The 17,354-nt window shown below is 39.1% G+C and overlaps 2 protein-coding genes across 3 annotated transcripts; one reads left to right on the top strand and one right to left on the bottom strand.

Moving 5' to 3' along the window:
- Positions 1-1,537: 1,537 nt before the first annotated feature.
- On the bottom strand, positions 1,538-2,122 carry pnx (posterior neuron-specific homeobox). Its single transcript, XM_016681726.1, has one exon. It carries the CDS (start codon positions 2,069-2,071, stop codon positions 1,595-1,597), a length of 477 nt encoding a protein of 158 aa, XP_016537212.1. The 5' UTR covers positions 2,072-2,122; the 3' UTR covers positions 1,538-1,594.
- Positions 2,123-6,862: 4,740 nt separating this feature from the next.
- On the top strand, positions 6,863-16,785 carry ash2l (ash2 like, histone lysine methyltransferase complex subunit). Of its 2 annotated transcripts, XM_007571948.2 has the most exons (17): positions 6,863-6,964; positions 7,619-7,685; positions 8,145-8,290; positions 8,368-8,456; positions 8,540-8,634; positions 9,150-9,245; positions 9,393-9,488; positions 9,576-9,651; positions 10,420-10,437; positions 14,030-14,132; positions 14,230-14,447; positions 14,528-14,695; positions 15,487-15,680; positions 15,790-15,882; positions 15,978-16,076; positions 16,153-16,212; positions 16,320-16,785. In XM_007571948.2, the coding sequence occupies exons 1-17, from the start codon at positions 6,906-6,908 to the stop codon at positions 16,425-16,427; spliced, it is 1,785 nt and encodes a 594-aa protein (XP_007572010.1). In that variant the 5' UTR covers positions 6,863-6,905; the 3' UTR covers positions 16,428-16,785. The 2 variants fall into 2 exon arrangements, with proteins under 2 accessions (XP_007572010.1, XP_007572011.1); XM_007571949.2 differs by lacking the exon at positions 10,420-10,437.
- Positions 16,786-17,354: the final 569 nt, after the last annotated feature.

The raw sequence follows: 17,354 nt of genomic DNA, 5'->3' as shown, positions 1-17,354 counted from the left end.
CTCTCTCCATGATGTTTATTCTACAATGGTCTCAAACTTTACTCAGTGAAAAATTAGCTGGCTTCTGAAATGGAAATGGAAATATTGGTTTTAAGGCCACCAGATGGTTCTTTAAAATGCACCAGTGCTTTGTTTCTGTCCCTGTTTTTGCTGGATATGCTGCTGGGTTAAAAATGGCCTGACATCTGAGGAGAGTGGGAGCCAAATTACATGCAGATGTGCCGCAGAAGGATTGTTTCTGTTTGTGATAAGTGTGTCAAAAAGACTTTTTACAAAAAGACCAAATTCAGTGGTGGAGTTTCATTTTATGTTGTTTTTTTTATTGTACACAAAAAAGTAACAAATTCATCAGTTTGACAAGAATTGAGCATCTCAGTAAAAACTATATGTGTGGATCTGAACAAGCAATGCAGTTAAAGTCTTTAAAGTTCACTCTGAAAAATATTTTCTGTTTTCCCATGATGCTGACATTTCACATTTGCAATAATACATTACTTGATGGGTAAAAACATGGAAATGTTTGCTGGACATAGATGGTTACTTCCAAGATCAGCCACTCGTATGAATGTGTTATATGTCGCCGTCTACTGGTCAGAACCGCAGCTGCAGCACCTCTGTACTGGTCAGAAAAACAAACTTTACCAAAATTTTGACTTCGACACTTTTTTTTTTTTTTTAGTAATTTTTTAATCAACACGACACAAATTGAAATTCATGCTTTTGGTTTAGGAATTTTATTTTAGAAAAACATAAGTTTGTCTGCCCAAAACGACACTAAGTATCAGTTTATTTTTAAATTATTCACGAATTTTACTCAGCTATTTTTTTTCTTGTAGTCGCTTAAATTGATTTCTAGATTAACAACTTTTGAAGTACAGTAAATCATTTTATTTATTTATTTTTGCTTTATTAACTGAAATACACATCTGTATGAATGGAGAACCCTTTTTGATTTTTTTTTCTTTTATATTAGCTTTAAAAAAAAAATCTGAATTAAAAACAAACTAGTTAAGATCCAACAATGTGTAGGAGTTGATGAACAGGCATTCTTTTTTTTTTTTTTTTTTTTACCACATTTTTAGTAGATTTCTTGTTCATCTTGTTTGTAACGTAAAGAAACGGCATGAAGTAGTTCAAACATTTTTCCATTTTTTAGCCTATCTGGAAATAATAACTCTGATCTTTACCACATTTCTAAATTTACAGAATCTGACCTCAAGTGTAAAAAAACACCCACAAGAGATTCCACATTATGATAATTTATTAAACAAACGTGAAACCAAAACGAAAATATTTTATGTCCACAAAAGTATAAAATTATTCTGATACACCTTTGAGGGTCTTATTAAGCTGCTTATAACTTCTACTTAACAAAATATCAATGCAATAATAAATAAAATTAAATCAGTTAAAGAAAAAAAAACATTTACTCTTATCAAAAAGTAAAAATAAAGTAGAAAACATGTCACATTTCTCCTATTGAAATACTTTCTGGACAGTCACAATCTGGCAACAAATTCCTCCAAACGTTGCTGCAGGTTCTGGAGGAGTTTTCTGATTCTGGCCCATTTCAAGCTGGAGTTCCTATTACGTTTCATGTGTAACAGTATGGGTAGGGCATGAGAGGCAGCGTAGGAACCAGCCGGAGCCGGGGGCCTTGCTGGTACAGGGGCCCGCAGGTTAGAGCCGCGCAGACCGCAGGGTGGGACGGGAACGCCGGGATGAAGCCGCGCTGCTCCTCTTCCTCCTCCTTTCCCCGCAGGGTCACGGTCTCCTTCCTCCACTTGGTGCGTCGGTTCTGGAACCAGATCTTGACCTGAGTCTCGGACAGGCGGAGGGCCGCGGCGATGGTGTGACGCTCCAGCACCGACAGGTAGTGGCTTCTCTGGAAGCTGAACTCCAGAACCCGCAGCTGTTCCGGGGTGAAGGCGGTGCGGATCCGACGACTCTTCACCTTGAGCCGGGGTAGTGACTCTGTTTTACCCACCGTACGGTGCTCCGTCTTTCCATCTCCCTCATTAGGATTATGATTTTCTAAAGAAGAAAAAAGGAGAAAAAAAGTTAAAGTCATCGACAATTTGAAAAGATTCTAAATAAGATTTGAGCTGATTTTTCACCTGCAGCTGATTCCTCCCCAGTCGAGTTTAATTTCCGGGTAAACTTAGTCGGATTCAAGATATCCTCCACTGAAAATGGTGTTCTTTGGCTCTGTGGTACTTTGACTGTAACTGGCTGCATGTCTGCTTCTGGGGCCTCCCGGGCCCCTTGTGAGTCAATATATATATATAGGCATCTCTTTCAGATGTGCATTTTATTCTAAGTGAGGCCATTCGGCTCACAGGAACAATCGTAACTTTTGCAGACACGCTCCGGCCTTGTGGGACCCCCGTGCTGGCCCTTCACAATGTAAATGAGGAGGATCCGGAGGGCCCCCTGAGCTTGTTAATTATTGTGCGGCATCTGGTCAAAATGTGCGCTCTTTCATTCCCTCCGTGTTACTTTTTGTACTCGGACTTGTCATTGTTTGCAAATAGGAGATTTTTTCACGGGTGAAGGCTCGTTGTGATGCTAATTTATAGACCCGTGGAGGGGAAAGTTGGAACCTCTTCGTCTTTGTGTTACAGTTTCCAAAAGCACCATTTGTCCTGTTATTGTGTGGCGTGTGTGTGCGCGCGCGTGCGTGCGTGCGTGCGTGTGTGTGTGTGTGTGTTTGGGGGGAAAGGAGGGGCAAAGACAAGTTTATGACAGAACATCTCATTATTCCAACTCTCTTGCAATCCCTTGTGCAAAAGTGATCAAAGTTTGAACCTCTTCCCATTTCTTCATGTTAGTGCATTGTATTGGGATTGTACAGTTGAAACGAGAGGTTTGCTTCAAATAAAAATACTCTTTTTGTCACTGTCTGAAGTTAAATCAGACCAAACTTCTCTTGTTTTAGTTTATTTAGAATTACAAAAATTGTTTTCTATTTGCTAAATGCCAGAAAACTGTTGAGAACATTTTAGAGATTAAAAAAATTTCTCCTGACAGATCCGGTGGAACTGGGTCAAGTACTGAGCTTCTTCTGATCTTGAAGACATAAAAAAAAATCAATCTCGACATGTTCTTTGTCTTATTATTGTGGCATTTAGCAAATAAATAAGTTTGTGTTTCTAGCCGAGCTGAAAGCTGTACTTGCAGCGACACACTAAAGTTTTGGTCCCATGGGAACGGAAGAGAAATAAATGCATCTCACACTTTTTTGATTTCTGCTAAAGCATCGAAAAACAAGTATTATGTGCACATACAGGTCCTTCTCAAAAAATTAGCATATTGTGATAAAGTTCATAATTTTCCATAATGTAATGTTAAAAATTAAACTGTCATATATTTTAGATTCATTGCACACCAACTGAAATATTTCTGGTCTTTTATTGTTTTAATACTGATAAGTTTGGCATACAGCTCATGAAAACCCAAAATCCCCGTCTCAAAAAATTAGCATATCATGAAAAGATTCTCTGAACGAGCAATTAACCGAATTAATCATCTGAATCAACAAAGTAACTCTAAACACCTGAAAAAGATTCCTGAGGCCTTTAAAAACTCCCAGTCTGGTTCATTACTCAAAACCGCAATCATGGGTCAGACTGCTGACCTGACTGCTGTCCAGAAGGCCATCACTGACACCCTCAAGCAAGAGGGTAAGACACAGAAAGAAATTTCTGAACGCATAGACTGTTCCCAGAGTGCTGTATCAAGGCACCTCAGTGGGAAGGAAAAAGTGTGGCAGAAAACGCTGCAAAACGAGAAGAGGTGACTGGACCTCCATAACACCTCAGCAGAGCCACAGGCTGATTGCCTCCATGCCACGCCGCATTGAAGGCTGCAAAAGGATTCCTGACCAAGTATTGAATGCATAACTTAACATAATTATTTGAAGGTTAACTTTTTTGGTATTAAAACACATTTCTTTTATTGGTCGGATGAAATATGCTAATTTTTTGAGACAGGGATTTTGGGTTTTCATGAGCTGTTTGCCAAAATCATCAGTATTAAAACAATAAAAGACCAGAAATATTTCAGTTGGTGTGCAATGAATCTAAAATATATGACAGTTTAATTTTTATCATTACATTATGGAAAATAATTAACTTTATCACAATATGCTAATTTTTTGAGAAGGACCTGTATATATAGTGTTTGTATTAGTGCAAAGCAGTTTCTACAAAGTAGTTTGTATTAGTCTGTCACATAAAATCCCAATTAATCACAAAACATTGCAACTGTAAAGGGTGTGAATTCTTCTGTAAGTCCCTATGCTCATGTTTTTATATTTAAACTCCCCACTAAGCTTTGAACATCTCCATTACCTTTATAATTAATCCTGACTGCCTCACCTTTTAGCCCACATTACTGCTGATAGTTTCCTAATAACTTTAATGGCTGCAGCTCTCGGCATCATGGGGGGGATTCAGATTACAGCAGGGGAGAGGAGGTAAGGGTCACTGAGGGGGAGGCAGGACGGGAGTAAATGTTCCTGAATGTGACAGCTGCCACATCGCTCCCAGCTACCGACATCTACAGAGCGGCTGGTATTGTTGGACTGGGACAGGCCGGCCCACCAGGACAATTAGCAGATGTCTACAGTTGGCTTGACCTTCTCTGACCCTGGGCTTTATCTCTCAGTACAAGAGAGTCGGGGATAGACTCAGAACAACAAGAAGAAATGATTAACAAAGTGTTTCACAATCATGCATTTAGTGTTCCCAACCTGCATTATTTAAATTTTGCGATTGATTTGATATAACTGAGACACCATGTTGAATCTATGCCACAGAGAATTAAGGCAGTTCTCAGGTTAATGAAATTATTTATGTCAAGTTATTTTCATGTGCTTAAACGGTCAAAATCTAGACCTGAGAATCTGTGAAAACACCTGAAATCACTTGCTCTGTGTCTCTGCTTCCGGTCTAAATGAGCTTGAGTAAGTTTGCAAAAGTGAGTGAGCAAAAATGTCATTTGCAAATCCAGCAGAGGCATATTCCAAAGACTTACAGCTGGAAGTGTTGGAAAGGAGTTGAACACAAATGCACAACATCCCTTTTCAGATGATCTCTTTCCACAATCTGGAAATGTTCTCAAAAATCATTGCATGATGTGCTGATTAATAAACATGTGGTTTAATTTACAGTGTGACAGTCACATCTTCATCCAAATGTCACAGATGTGTCTTCCCTAGAAGAGGGAAGAAGAGGAGAGCACACCGCCATTATCTCCTTAATCACTTGAGGGCGTTTAAGACAACACCAGGGGAGGTTTTCAGCATTCCAGTGCTTCTTTGTCCAAACTCTGCTGGCACACTTGCTATTGTGCTTGTTGCATTCATGCTGGTGAGTGAACAACCCTGCAAAGATCTTAATAACTGAAAGTGGTGTGAGGTGGTCCTACATCCACAAAAAGCCTTGTTTCCTGTTACTCTTTAGTGGAAAGCAATTAAAGGAAGGGGTGAACGAGCGTAACGAGAGAGAACCTTTGTGACGACAAGTCTGTGAAGTAATATTCTGAATTCTGTTCTCTGGGACATTAATTAGTTAAGGTCTGATAAGAGCTCACCTGCAAGTAACTACCACTGTAATGGAAACAGTTAATTACAACATTGAATATTCAGTAGTGGAGCTGGATATCATCTGCATGGAAAAGATGACACATTAGAAAACTGCCTGATTATTTTTGCCTTGGCGAGGAAAAAAGAGAATAGGTCCTAAGACTCAGCCCTGTGGTGTCCCACATAGGAGGCTCTGGGAGTCAGATGCAGTCTGGGTTGCAAAAACACTTGATGTTCTGCAAGGTAGGAGCTATGCTGCTCTGGAGCCAGACATGATGGACCACATCTCTGAAATACTGTGATCTACAGTGACAAAAATGTGTGTAAGATCCAGGAGAACCACTATAGTGGCTGCTCCAGAGTCAGCTGACACTGTCACTAGAAACTTTGAGTAGAGCAGTGTCTGTGGAGTGTTTACAAAAGCCAGACTAAATTTATGTTTTTCTGTATAAACAATTAACTGTTCTTCCACTATTTTTTAGATAAGTTTTGATATAAATGGGATCTTGGAGAAAGGCCTGTAATTTTTACGCTGTGTAGAATCTGAATGGCTTAACAGCTGCTTGCTTAAAAGAACTTGGGTCCATGTGTGTTAAAAGTGACATGCCGCAAATTCCAAAAATACAGAGCAGGAAAAACCTTTTTAAATAACACTGCAGGGAGGGTGACGAGGTAGATCATTTCATTTGGTCGAATAAAAATGAAATGTCAGAGTCATTGGATCAAACATCTTTAGAAACTGTGAAAGTGGAGAGTCCATTATGATAGACAAGGACTTCTCCTCACATGATTGATTTTTAGCAGACACAAAAAAGACAGTCTTTACTCGTTACGAATGTCACAAAATCTGATAAAAGTAAAGAGTGACACCGTGCTGAGCATTTGTGTTCCTTTTCCAATATTAATGAAAAAAGCGATAAAAGGGAAATAACAGTTTTGGTACCTCAGACCACCCTTTTCATTAAAATTATATATATTGGGTTAAAAAGTTTTTTGTTTCAATGTGGAAACATATTTTATTGCTTTATAACCACAAATTTCAATGTACTTGAAATGATATGTTACATATCGACATAAATTTCAAATAAAAAAATAATTTAATCAAACTTGGATACTATGGAAAAAAAACATCTCTCTTTCAAAGTCTGCACGGTTTTGATTATAATTTACAACAAATAAATGTAAGTTTTAGAACACTCTCTATTGACTTCAATTGTAGTTCTTTTTGTAACCTGCTGTGTCGCTATTGCTTTCATCAAAAAGAAAAAGCGGAAGTCGCACTCCCGCGATACTTTTTTGTTTTCATTGATTTCTAAACATGGCGTCTGAATTGCAAGCGGGTACCGTAGCTGCAGCAGAAAAGGACTTGGCTGTCGGGTATGTCTGTTTTGTGTCCATCTTTCCCGAAAATTACAGAAGTTATCATAGTAATTCAGCTGACATATTAAAGTTTCGCAGACATGTAAGGCGCGTTTTCAGGAGGAAGACCGTTAGCAGAATAGCTAGCTAACAAATGATGTGCACACGAACTGCCACGAGTAAAATGAAAACAAAGCTATTTTTTAAAACCACAAAACGTACCTACACCTTATTTACTGACGGTTAAATATCATTTCGCTTGGCACCATGCATGCGAACTCTGCAAATTAAAGCGTGACAGTTTATATTTGTTCACTTGAATTTCATACTCATTCAATAATATTCATTCAAATTATAGCTAACAACGTTCTCTAAACACCCTAAAATCAAGTTTTAAATTAGTACATTTATAGTACTAAGTATTAATTTACCGCAAGTTTGGCTGCATAAGCTCCATTTTGCATGCGAATACCGACTGAAGTAGCTTAAATGGTTGCAGAACAGAATGCCTTTAGTGAGAAAGTGAGAATAGCTTTGTTATGGGTGAAAAACAAGACGGTTCGACAGAATAGGTAGTGACTCTCATACTGTTTTTTGCTAAAAAAAAAAAAAAAAAAGCCTAAAATGCAGAACTAAATGTTTAAATGTTTTCGTCTCTCTTCTGAATTTCAGGGATGCCTCCTTTGGGGAACAGCCTCCCAGTATGGATACAGAGTCATCAAGTGGCAAAGAGGGGATGGTAATATTTTCATTTTGGTATTAATATGTTTGAGATTAACATTTACTTTTTAAATTATTTTCAGTCTCATTTAACATGCTGTTTATCTTAATACATCTTGTGTAGTTAGAAAGTGTGAGCTCTTAAAGCACAAATGTAAAGTTTGCTGGTGTCTTTATGTAATCAAACAAACGGCATGTAAATGTTTCTTGCATTTAGCTGTCAACAGAGGGTAGTGCCATTCTTTGAAAGCATTTCAAAGAATGGCACTACTTCTTGCCAGTAGTAGTGCCACTACTGTTGAATATTTCAGTACTTACTGCACATCCTGCTGTTCTCCAACAAGGAACTTAGTGGCAAAATTAACAACTTCCTGCTTTGGTCAGAAGTTATATTTAAAGAATGCTTCCCTACCTAACAGTGCATGCTATTTATGGGTGATGTTTAGTTTTTATGACTGTGTGGCGGTGTTTTCATCAGGAAGCTGCTGGCGATGGCTCAGAAGCCGCCGATGCTCTGACAGGATCCGGGGATGAGGAGAGCGGGCGGCAGCTCGGGGAGGTGGAGCTGCAATGCGCCTTGTGCATGAAGTGGTTCACAGCGGAAACGTTTGGGATCGAAACCGCGTATGTTTTGTTCAGAATATAGATGTTGGCTTCTGTTTGATGCACATGCAGCTGTTAACTGCCTGTTTCCACCACAGGACATGTCTTCCCTTCATGACCAATTACGTGTTTCACTGCAATGTCTGCCATCACAGCGGCAACACATACTTCCTCAGGAAACAAGCCAGTAGGTATTCTGGGTGCTGAAACCCGACTATCGAGGTTCGTTCCTTTTTAGTATGTTAATTATTCCACTGTGTGTTTTGTTAGACTTGAAGGAAATGTGCCTCACAGCTTTGGCGAACCTCACATGGAGGTCCAGAACACAAGATGAGCATCCTAAGACCATGTTCTCCAAAGATAAGGTGGGAGTGGATCTTTTTAAGGTGCTGGTGACCTTGGGTGGTCATAAAGAAAGGATTTTAATGTGTAACTCAAACTCACTGTTTTTTTTTTCCAATTACAATTTTGATTATTATGTCAAATACGAAGAGATTCACTAAAACTAGGGCCACATGTTAATTTTAATTAATTATATAGATTTCAACATGTTAAAACATTTTAAAGGGGTGATATTGTGTAAAATCAACTTTTTTGAGCTACATTATTCCTTCATCAAAAATATACCTGGAGTGTGACCTTGATTATTTTATGCATGTTTGAGAAATCATTTCATCTCCATGGCAACCACTAAGATGTGGAAAACACCTAGTTGGACCTAGCATCATTAGAACTTCTGCCTCCCTTCCCCTGTAACACCCCCATTCAGCTCCTTATTATTATTGCCCACTAATCTGCTCTTTACAATCAAAAAATAAAAACATGCTGAGTGAGAATTATTTTCTTCATTCACATTCCTCCATGTTTTTTTTTTTTGCAGGATATCATTCCATTTATTGATAAGCACTGGGAATGCATGACGACCCGTCAGAGACCGGGGAAGCTCACCTGGCCCAACAACATAGTGAAGACAATGGTAACGTAGAGTGTTCCTGGAGACCAGTGGTCGCTTTGAATACACTCGTCCCTCTCCCCATACACACCGGGGTTCTTTTCATTCTGAGTTCCAGGATTCATCAAATAAGCATACCATTATTGTTGTATTGTTTTGTTAATTTTCTAGAGCAAAGAGCGAGATGTGTTCCTTGTGAAAGAACACCCTGACCCCGGCAGTAAGGATCCGGAGGAGGAGTACCCCAAGTTTGGCCTTTTAGATCAGGTAATTACTGCTAAGTATGTAAACACACACACCATGTTTCAACTCAATCTGAATGTTTTGTGAAGGTTTGTGTTCTTTTCTGCTTAGGACCTGGGAAGCATAGGACCCTCATATGACACTCAGAAACAGACCACTGGAACCCCAGCAGCCGGTGGGCTCAATGGTAAGAGTTAAATAAAGAAACTGTCATAGATCAGCTTGTTTTTTGAGCCATCCTTTACTAGAAGAAGCATAGTGTTTGAGAATGTTTTCATGTATTCATACATGCCTACAGACGGTTAAACTTATGCAAACGAAGGCAGCAAATGTTTTTGTTCCACCTTGAGTTGTTCTGTCCTGTTACTGTTTAGATATTCAGAACAGACATTCATACCAGACCTGAATGGAATCACTATCTTGGTGCAGATACTATTTATTGACAATTACACATAACAAAAGAAATAAACCACTCATTGAAGAAACTATTGATCTCTTCAAAATGAGTAGTTTTCAAGAATGTTAGAAGCAAAGTAATAAACCAACCCAGAATTTATATTATGCTCATGAAACACTGAGTTGTTAAATCTATACAAGGATTTGCTGTTGGTTATTATATTTAAAGAATAACTAGCTATTATCTAAACTGCTTGCTGAAAATATATAATATGCATATGTGGAAGTATTTGACTACTGACCTTATATTTATGCTAAAATCACATGTCCAAAAAGAAATTCTATTCTTTGTCATCTTTATTTTCACACAACCTACACATTTACTTAAAACTGACAATAATTGATTGCTTTAAGGAGTTTGGATTTTGTTCACAAACAGCAAAAATAATCAGGTTACTTGTTAAAAACAAAAACCAAAAACAAACAAAAAAAAGCCAAGCCTGAATGCAGGCAGTGTCCAGAAATGATGACCGGAGTGTTTGTGTGCATTGTTTTCCAGGTGGATCTTCTTTCTCAGGTGAATATGTTACATTTTGACACCTGGAGCTTCTCAGTGTGTTTGTGTGTCTTGTAATCTGCTGGATAGAAGTTGGCTCTGAGGTTTTAGTCCCCCCTCGATCCCTCTCCTCCAGCACAATCCCTCAAATCCCTTTACTCTGCTATCTCAAACCAAAACATGATTCCTAATAAGCATCTTGTGGGCAACTTCATCCATGTGCTGATGTAACCTCCCTGTCTGCTTTTTTTTTATTTCATTTTTTGCATCGGCTCTGTGCAGCAACCGCCAAACCATTGAACATACAGTGCCTTACATAAGTATTCGTACCACATATTCCATGTCGCAACAACAAATTTCAATGTTTTATTGGGATTTTCTGTGACAGACCAACACAAACTAGTGGATAATTATGTGGAAGCACAAATGATTTATGGTTTTAATTTAAAAATTTTTTTTTCCACAAATTCAAATATGAACGTTTTGAATTTACCTTTACAAAACCATAAGGTATAGTTAGTGATTTTTCCACCAGCCTTGTAATGGATACAAGGAACAAGTGGAAGAAGAAGCTCTGGTCAGATGAGAAAACAAAACTTTCTGTTTATGGAAGTAATAATGGATATTATAGTTTATTGATAGATTTTATAGTTTATTCATTAATGAGAGTAGAAAGGAATGTTGTAAGAAGACCACAAGATGAAGATGGCAATAAAAAGAAAAGCACAACTAATAGTGTGTTTTGCAACTTCTATAGAGAAATAGAATGTATGTGTAAGGATGTTTAACAAAGATTTTTTGTGATAAACGTGATTCAAAAGAAATGCATCAATGTTTGGTTCTATATAGCATCATATTCAGACTTAATGGTTCTGAATACAAATTCATCAAGTCACATTTTCCATGTTTTTATTGGTAAAAAAGAAAAGAAAAAGAAAATCATGTTTTTTTTCCCCACAGTAACATTTATGGACCTCTTTGTGTTGGCCTGTCACATAAAACCCCAATAAAAATAATACATATTGGTGGTTATGTGACAAAATCAGAAAAGGTTTCAGGGGTATGACTTCTTTTGCAATTCGCTGTAGCTTCCACATGTCTGGCTTGCTGCTAACAGGCTCTGACGTCCTTTAGAAGCTTCCTGTGTGAAATGACAGTCTGCCTCCAGGGTGAAGTCTACCTGAGAGCAGAGTGCCATTTTTTAGTTGCTGTTGGCCTTCCCTTATGCTAATTAGCCTCATCATCCTCCCTCTCTTTAAACGGAGGTAGAAAAAGCTCATTTTTTCCTCCTTGAATGAGTCCTGTTCCTCAAATAGTTCTCTGGGTCTGAGGACTTTACATGTTATTAGGACAAGTGATGGGTAGTAGTCATATCCTTATTATGGTTTCATTTATATTTATATCTATTTTATTGAGTTTGTATAGTTGTTACTGATTCTCATATTTTATTATTTTAAGCACTTTCAAATAGAGCTGCACTGATCTGATATTGATGTCTGTAGATATCTAGATATTGAAAAAAATTCCAGATCGGGTATTGGTGACGACGTTCCCGATCCAAAAGAGCAGATCTATTCAATCTAATCTGTACTTTGTGTTCTGAGTGATGTCAAGCTGTTTCATTTATTTTACGTTATATTTAGAATTACTAACTGCACTTTCTGAACTATTTGAAAGAAGGTTTGTTAAAGTTTATACTGAACATGTTTGATCAAGGTAGTCAAACCATTGTTTCTGTCAGTTTCACTTTCCTTCTCATTTATTTCACATCGGCTGTTCTACTCCTAATCCCACTGACTGAACAAATTAAAGATGATTTTCCATGGTTGACCAAGCTTGTGACGCTATGGGTTTATTTAAGTGAGCTGTACTGGTGCGGAGTTATCAAATAAATTTGTAATTCAGTACATTTATGTCTGTTAAAAAAAAATTGTTTTAGGTCAATTCAGCAGCAATCTGATTGGTATCGGCCGATACAAAACCTCAGATATCTGAAGATATCGGAAGTGGAAAAAAGTGGGTCATTGCATCTGTACTTTCAAATATCCTGTAGGTAATGTATATATATATAAAAAAAACCAACAAAACAACAATCATCTTGGTACAAAGCATTGAAAATTAAAACAGTAGGCCCCCAGAAAGTTAGGTGACGTTAATTCCTGCTGTTATGTTCCTGGTCTTTCACCCATGTTGGCCAAATAACCTGCTTTGCCTTTGTGTTCATGTGTTCACTGGCAGTCTGACGTATTCACCTCCTGTTGTTTCACTACAAACCGTTTTTCAGACGATTCGACTTTGTGTGTTATGAACCTACACAGAGCAGCTCAGACTGCTGCTGGTTGAGCGCTCACTATTATTCCAGAAACGCTCAGAGACTGTGGTCTGAGGTCTGTCTGCAGCTGTTTGACTGATGTATTCTGACTTAGCAATGAGGAGCTGGGCGTCCTTGGATATCAGCTAAGAATGATCACTGATGGCTGATGGGAAAGAGTTAAAAACAATGGCAAATATTCTTCTATTCCAGATGTGAACAGGACACAAAATCTATGTATTTTAGTCGTTTTATGATGACAATTGAAGTGGTAGACATTGTTTCACACCAATGTAATAAATGGATATTTCCAAGTTATAAAAAGAAAAATTGCACTGACACTACCAGTATGTCTTTTATTGCTCTTATAGATTGTTTTTAAAAGCATTTGATAAAAAAAAATCCTTTCATCATCTTTGGGTTCTTATTTGAGATCAGGTCTAACTTGCACAAACAATAAATATATATATATATATATATATATATATATATATATATATATATATATATATTTTTACATGGATATCTAGAGGTCTATGCTTCAAAAACTTAATCATAGCACTATTCTAGTTATTAAAGGTGATTAAGTTAATAAATAAATAGTAAATTTACTATTTATTTATATAATTCTTGGATATGTGGCATGTATTAAAAGCTGCCAGTATAAATGTGGAAGTAAAATGGCTCAAGTAGTCCCTCCAGTTCTTCCTTGGAAATTCATTCAAAATCAAAAGCCCCCCTCATTTTTGTCACACAAATGTGAGTTCAATGCAAAAGTTTCAGCAAAATGAATGAAAAACATTTGGTTTAAGTGACTAACTCTCACCTGCAAAGTGACAGTGTTTCTTACTTCTATAACCCTGCTGCCTCAGCCCTATTTTATGTCGGGTTGTAGTCCGTGATTGGTACTGCGAGTAAGAAAAGTCTAGCTATTTAAGGTTTTTAAATAATAAAAATGTTTGTGTCCAGTCTGTCTGCTTATTTGTTTTGTCATAATTTTTAGGTAGATTTTGGAAGTAGTTTAATAAGTAAACAATAGTGAAATTTCTTGCAAATATTTCTGAAGTGGTGCCACAAAATCAGTGGTTTTGATTGCAAAAAAAAAAAAAAAAAACTATTGCAAAATGCTGAAGGGACTAATTAATGGAGGCTTAAATGGAGCAGCCACAGCTTCAACCTGTTTGTGTGTTCTGTGGTCCCCTGTCAGCTGAGTGTATGCTGCCCTTGCTGCTGAATGCTCATGCTCTTGTTTGGGTACATCTTTTTTTGATTGCACTTTTTAACTTTCTTGTGCTTTTAAAGGTGCTCTGGCCCCTGGCCCTGGAAAAGGAAGGGGGGCCAAACGTAAACAACAGCAGCAGCAGCAGGAGGGAACGACTGCAGGAGCAACAAAGAGAACCAGGAGGTATGACGTATAAATACAAATCTGGGACAACTCTGAGTGAGAACGTGATGAAACAGCCTCACTGTTTGTTCCTCACATTTGACCCTTTGTTACACAGTGACCCGTTGTTCTCAGCCCAGAGGCTGCCCCCTCATGGTTACCCACTGGAACACCCATTCAACAAAGATGGCTATCGCTACATCCTGGCAGAGCCAGACCCTCATGCTCCGGACCCCGAGAAACTGGAGCTGGACTGCTGGGCTGGAAAACCCATTCCTGGTGATCTGTACCGGGCCTGTCTGTACGAGAGGGTGCTGCTGGCCTTACATGACAGAGGTACAACAACGTCGCCAGACTTTCCAAGACTAGGATCTGTTCATGAATCATGACCCAACGTTTCACCCGATGTGTCGCAGCACCTCAGCTGAAGATCTCAGACGACCGGCTGACGGTGACGGGGGAAAAGGGCTACTCCATGGTCCGGGCTTCACACGGCGTGAGGAAAGGAGCCTGGTACTTTGAAGTGACTGTGGATGATATGCCCCCAGAGACGGCAGCTAGACTGGGCTGGTCTCAACCGCTTGGTCAGTATTCCCTCACAGAACTGTAAACTTTATACCAACATTTACTATGTAGTAGCCTGGTAAAAACCAGCTTCTTGTTCTATGCTTTGCTTCATACCAGGAGTAGACCAGGAGTATTCAACTCCAGACCTAAAGGGCCAGTATCCTGCAGCTTTTAGATGTGTCAGTGGTTCAGTGACCTGAATCAAATGGCTGAATTACCTCCTGAGTAAGCAGTCAAGTTCTCCAGAGTTCTGCTAATGATCTGATTATTTTACTCAGGTGTCTTGAAGCACAGACACATTTAGAAGTTGTAGGACACTGTCTGTGGTCTAAACCCTTGGCTATTAAGAAGTGACGACTTGCTGGAGGCGGGGATTGAATCTGATTTTACTCGATCACTGATGTTTGGCTGTGATGTATGTAATGTGCCAGCTCAATTAAACTTACTGTAAATTGCGTTCGCTGTAAGCAACTCTGTTGGGGGTAGGGACATTACATCTTTGCCAACAATAAAATGTCTTATGCTCTCCTTTTCCTCCGACTTTAATTGCTCAGTACCTGGAAACATGGTCAACTCTGACTGAATGGCCCCTTCTGTTCGCGGATTGATCTGGTTTAAATCTAATCAGAGAAATTGAACTCAGTGGGTGAATTTCTGGATGGAGCACTGAAGGGAGATGGGTAACAAGCAGAACTGCGTAGAAAGGCAATGCCCAGGCTAACCATGTAGAGTATGGAGCATGTTCCTTTTGTCTGGAGATTCAGTAGAGATCGAACTCATGAACTCTTTTCTTATGCTCAAATTTCAGGCAACCTTCAGGCTCCTCTGGGTTATGACAAGTTCAGCTACTCTTGGCGGAGTAAGAAGGGGACTCGCTTTCACCAGTCGATAGGGAAGCATTACTCCTCAAGCTACGGTCAGGGGGACACACTGGGCTTCTTCATAGAGCTGCCTGATGAAACGGAGACAGCAAAGGCTCTTCCAGACACATACAAGGACAAGGTAAGCACCTGATACATAAAACTCACCTCACAATGGTTAGAGTCTCTGCTGTCGATTGGTTCATACCAGCTGCTCTGATTGATGGTTGTTTTCATGACTCTCTCTCCAGGCGCTTATTAAATTCAAGAGCTACCTGTACTTTGAGGAGAAGGACTATGTAGACAAAGCGGAGAAAAGCCTGAAGTCGGTGAATCCCAGCAGGGTGAGGAGACTCAAAGGCAAACATGCTCAAAGGCATCTTTGAGCAAATAAAGTTAGAGAAGTTGCTGGTGTTGACTCTGGAGTGTTGTATTTCAGATGTTGTTCTATAAAAACGGTGTTAACCAAGGAGTTGCCTTTGAGAACCTCTTTGAAGGCATCTACTTTCCTGCAATCTCCTTGTACAAGAGCTGTACGGTCAGTACAGGATCAGGACACGTATTTCTGTCCTTAAACAACCAGATTAGTAAACTTTACTTTCTCTTCTTCACAGGTTTCTGTCAACTTTGGGCCTCAATTCAAATACCCACCTAAGGACATTAAATACCAACCGGTGAGAGCTTTTCACTTATGTACTTACTACTTTTTACCAATCTGACCTAACTAACTCCACACCTGCTGATTGCTCATGTTGGAATGTATTTCCTTTCACTCTCTCAGATGAGTGACATGGGTTGGGGTGCAGTGATCGAGCACACGCTGGCGGATATGCTGTACCACGTTGAGACGGAGGTGGACGGACGCCGCAGCCCGCCATGGGAGGGATAAATGTAGAACAGTTCATAAGCCGTTCCACCATCAGACATCTAAACAATGCTAAACGGAGCATAGGTAAATAATTTACCCTCTTTAGATCCACGAGCTACAACCACAGTCATGATTATTAAGGCTTGGTGGCATAAACCATCCCCTTCTGAGATGTGCCATCAGAATAAACTGATCGCTGGTGCTCTGACACATCATCATAATGGAGCCTGATCTGCCATACGTTCCACCCAACAGTCGATCCTTTTACAGTCCTTCTGGGAAGAGAGTCTGGTCCTTAATCCATAGCGTTTTCTGTGTTTTTGTTATTTACTGTTTTATACTTTGGATTAAAAAATAAATGTGTGTTTAATGGAAAAAAGCTGTTCATTTGTGTGAACTGTCTTGATTTGAAGGATAATGCGGTGCAGATCAAGCAGGCAGCATGCTGAGAAGTACCGAGGCAAACACGAGGGACACCAAGTCAGTATTTGGAAGCGTGGCCAACATGAACAGAACGGCTTTGTTGACTGTCTCCACAAACAGGCAGACTACTGAAACAGTTAGTTCAGTAGTCTGCGCAGGAAATTGACGTCACCTTTCCCAACTAATTGGAACACTTGTTGAAATTCTGCTGGAAAAATCCAGTTCAGTTTGTGAAAACCCATACAGAGTAGTGAAGTTAAATAAAACGCGATAATTTAGTGAAGGAATAAAGTAGCAGTGGCTTAGCTGAAGGTTTCAGCCTCCTCGAATTCCCATTCTTCAAAATAATAGGTAAGAGAAGTTGTTGCTGCTTTTGTATTGCAGACATTTTTGATGAAGTCTTGCATTAAACCTGAAATCACGTGACTCGTGATAATTGGCCTCCGTTTCTAAAAACGATTCCGTGAGCCAGTTATTTATAGGTGTGGAGCAAAGAATGGCATGCCAGGCTAAAAATAATTTCAG

Source organism: Poecilia formosa, unplaced genomic scaffold, assembly GCF_000485575.1.
Source record: "Poecilia formosa unplaced genomic scaffold, Poecilia_formosa-5.1.2 Scaffold291, whole genome shotgun sequence".
In the NCBI taxonomy this organism is placed as follows: domain Eukaryota; kingdom Metazoa; phylum Chordata; class Actinopteri; order Cyprinodontiformes; family Poeciliidae; genus Poecilia; species Poecilia formosa.
This window is presented reverse-complemented; position numbering and strand designations above follow the sequence as displayed.

Excerpts from the sequence above, each read along its gene's own strand:
- pnx (XM_016681726.1), bottom strand. The coding sequence starts at position 2,071 with ATGACTTTAACTTTTTTTCTCCTTTTTTCTTCTTTAGAAAATCATAAT.
- ash2l (XM_007571948.2), top strand. The coding sequence starts at position 6,906 with ATGGCGTCTGAATTGCAAGCGGGTACCGTAGCTGCAGCAGAAAAGGAC. Across the intron at positions 8,635-9,149 it reads CCATGTTCTCCAAAGATAAG|GATATCATTCCATTTATTGA; the intron begins GTGGGAGTGGAT and ends TTTTTTTTGCAG. Across the intron at positions 9,246-9,392 it reads ACAACATAGTGAAGACAATG|AGCAAAGAGCGAGATGTGTT; the intron begins GTAACGTAGAGT and ends TTAATTTTCTAG.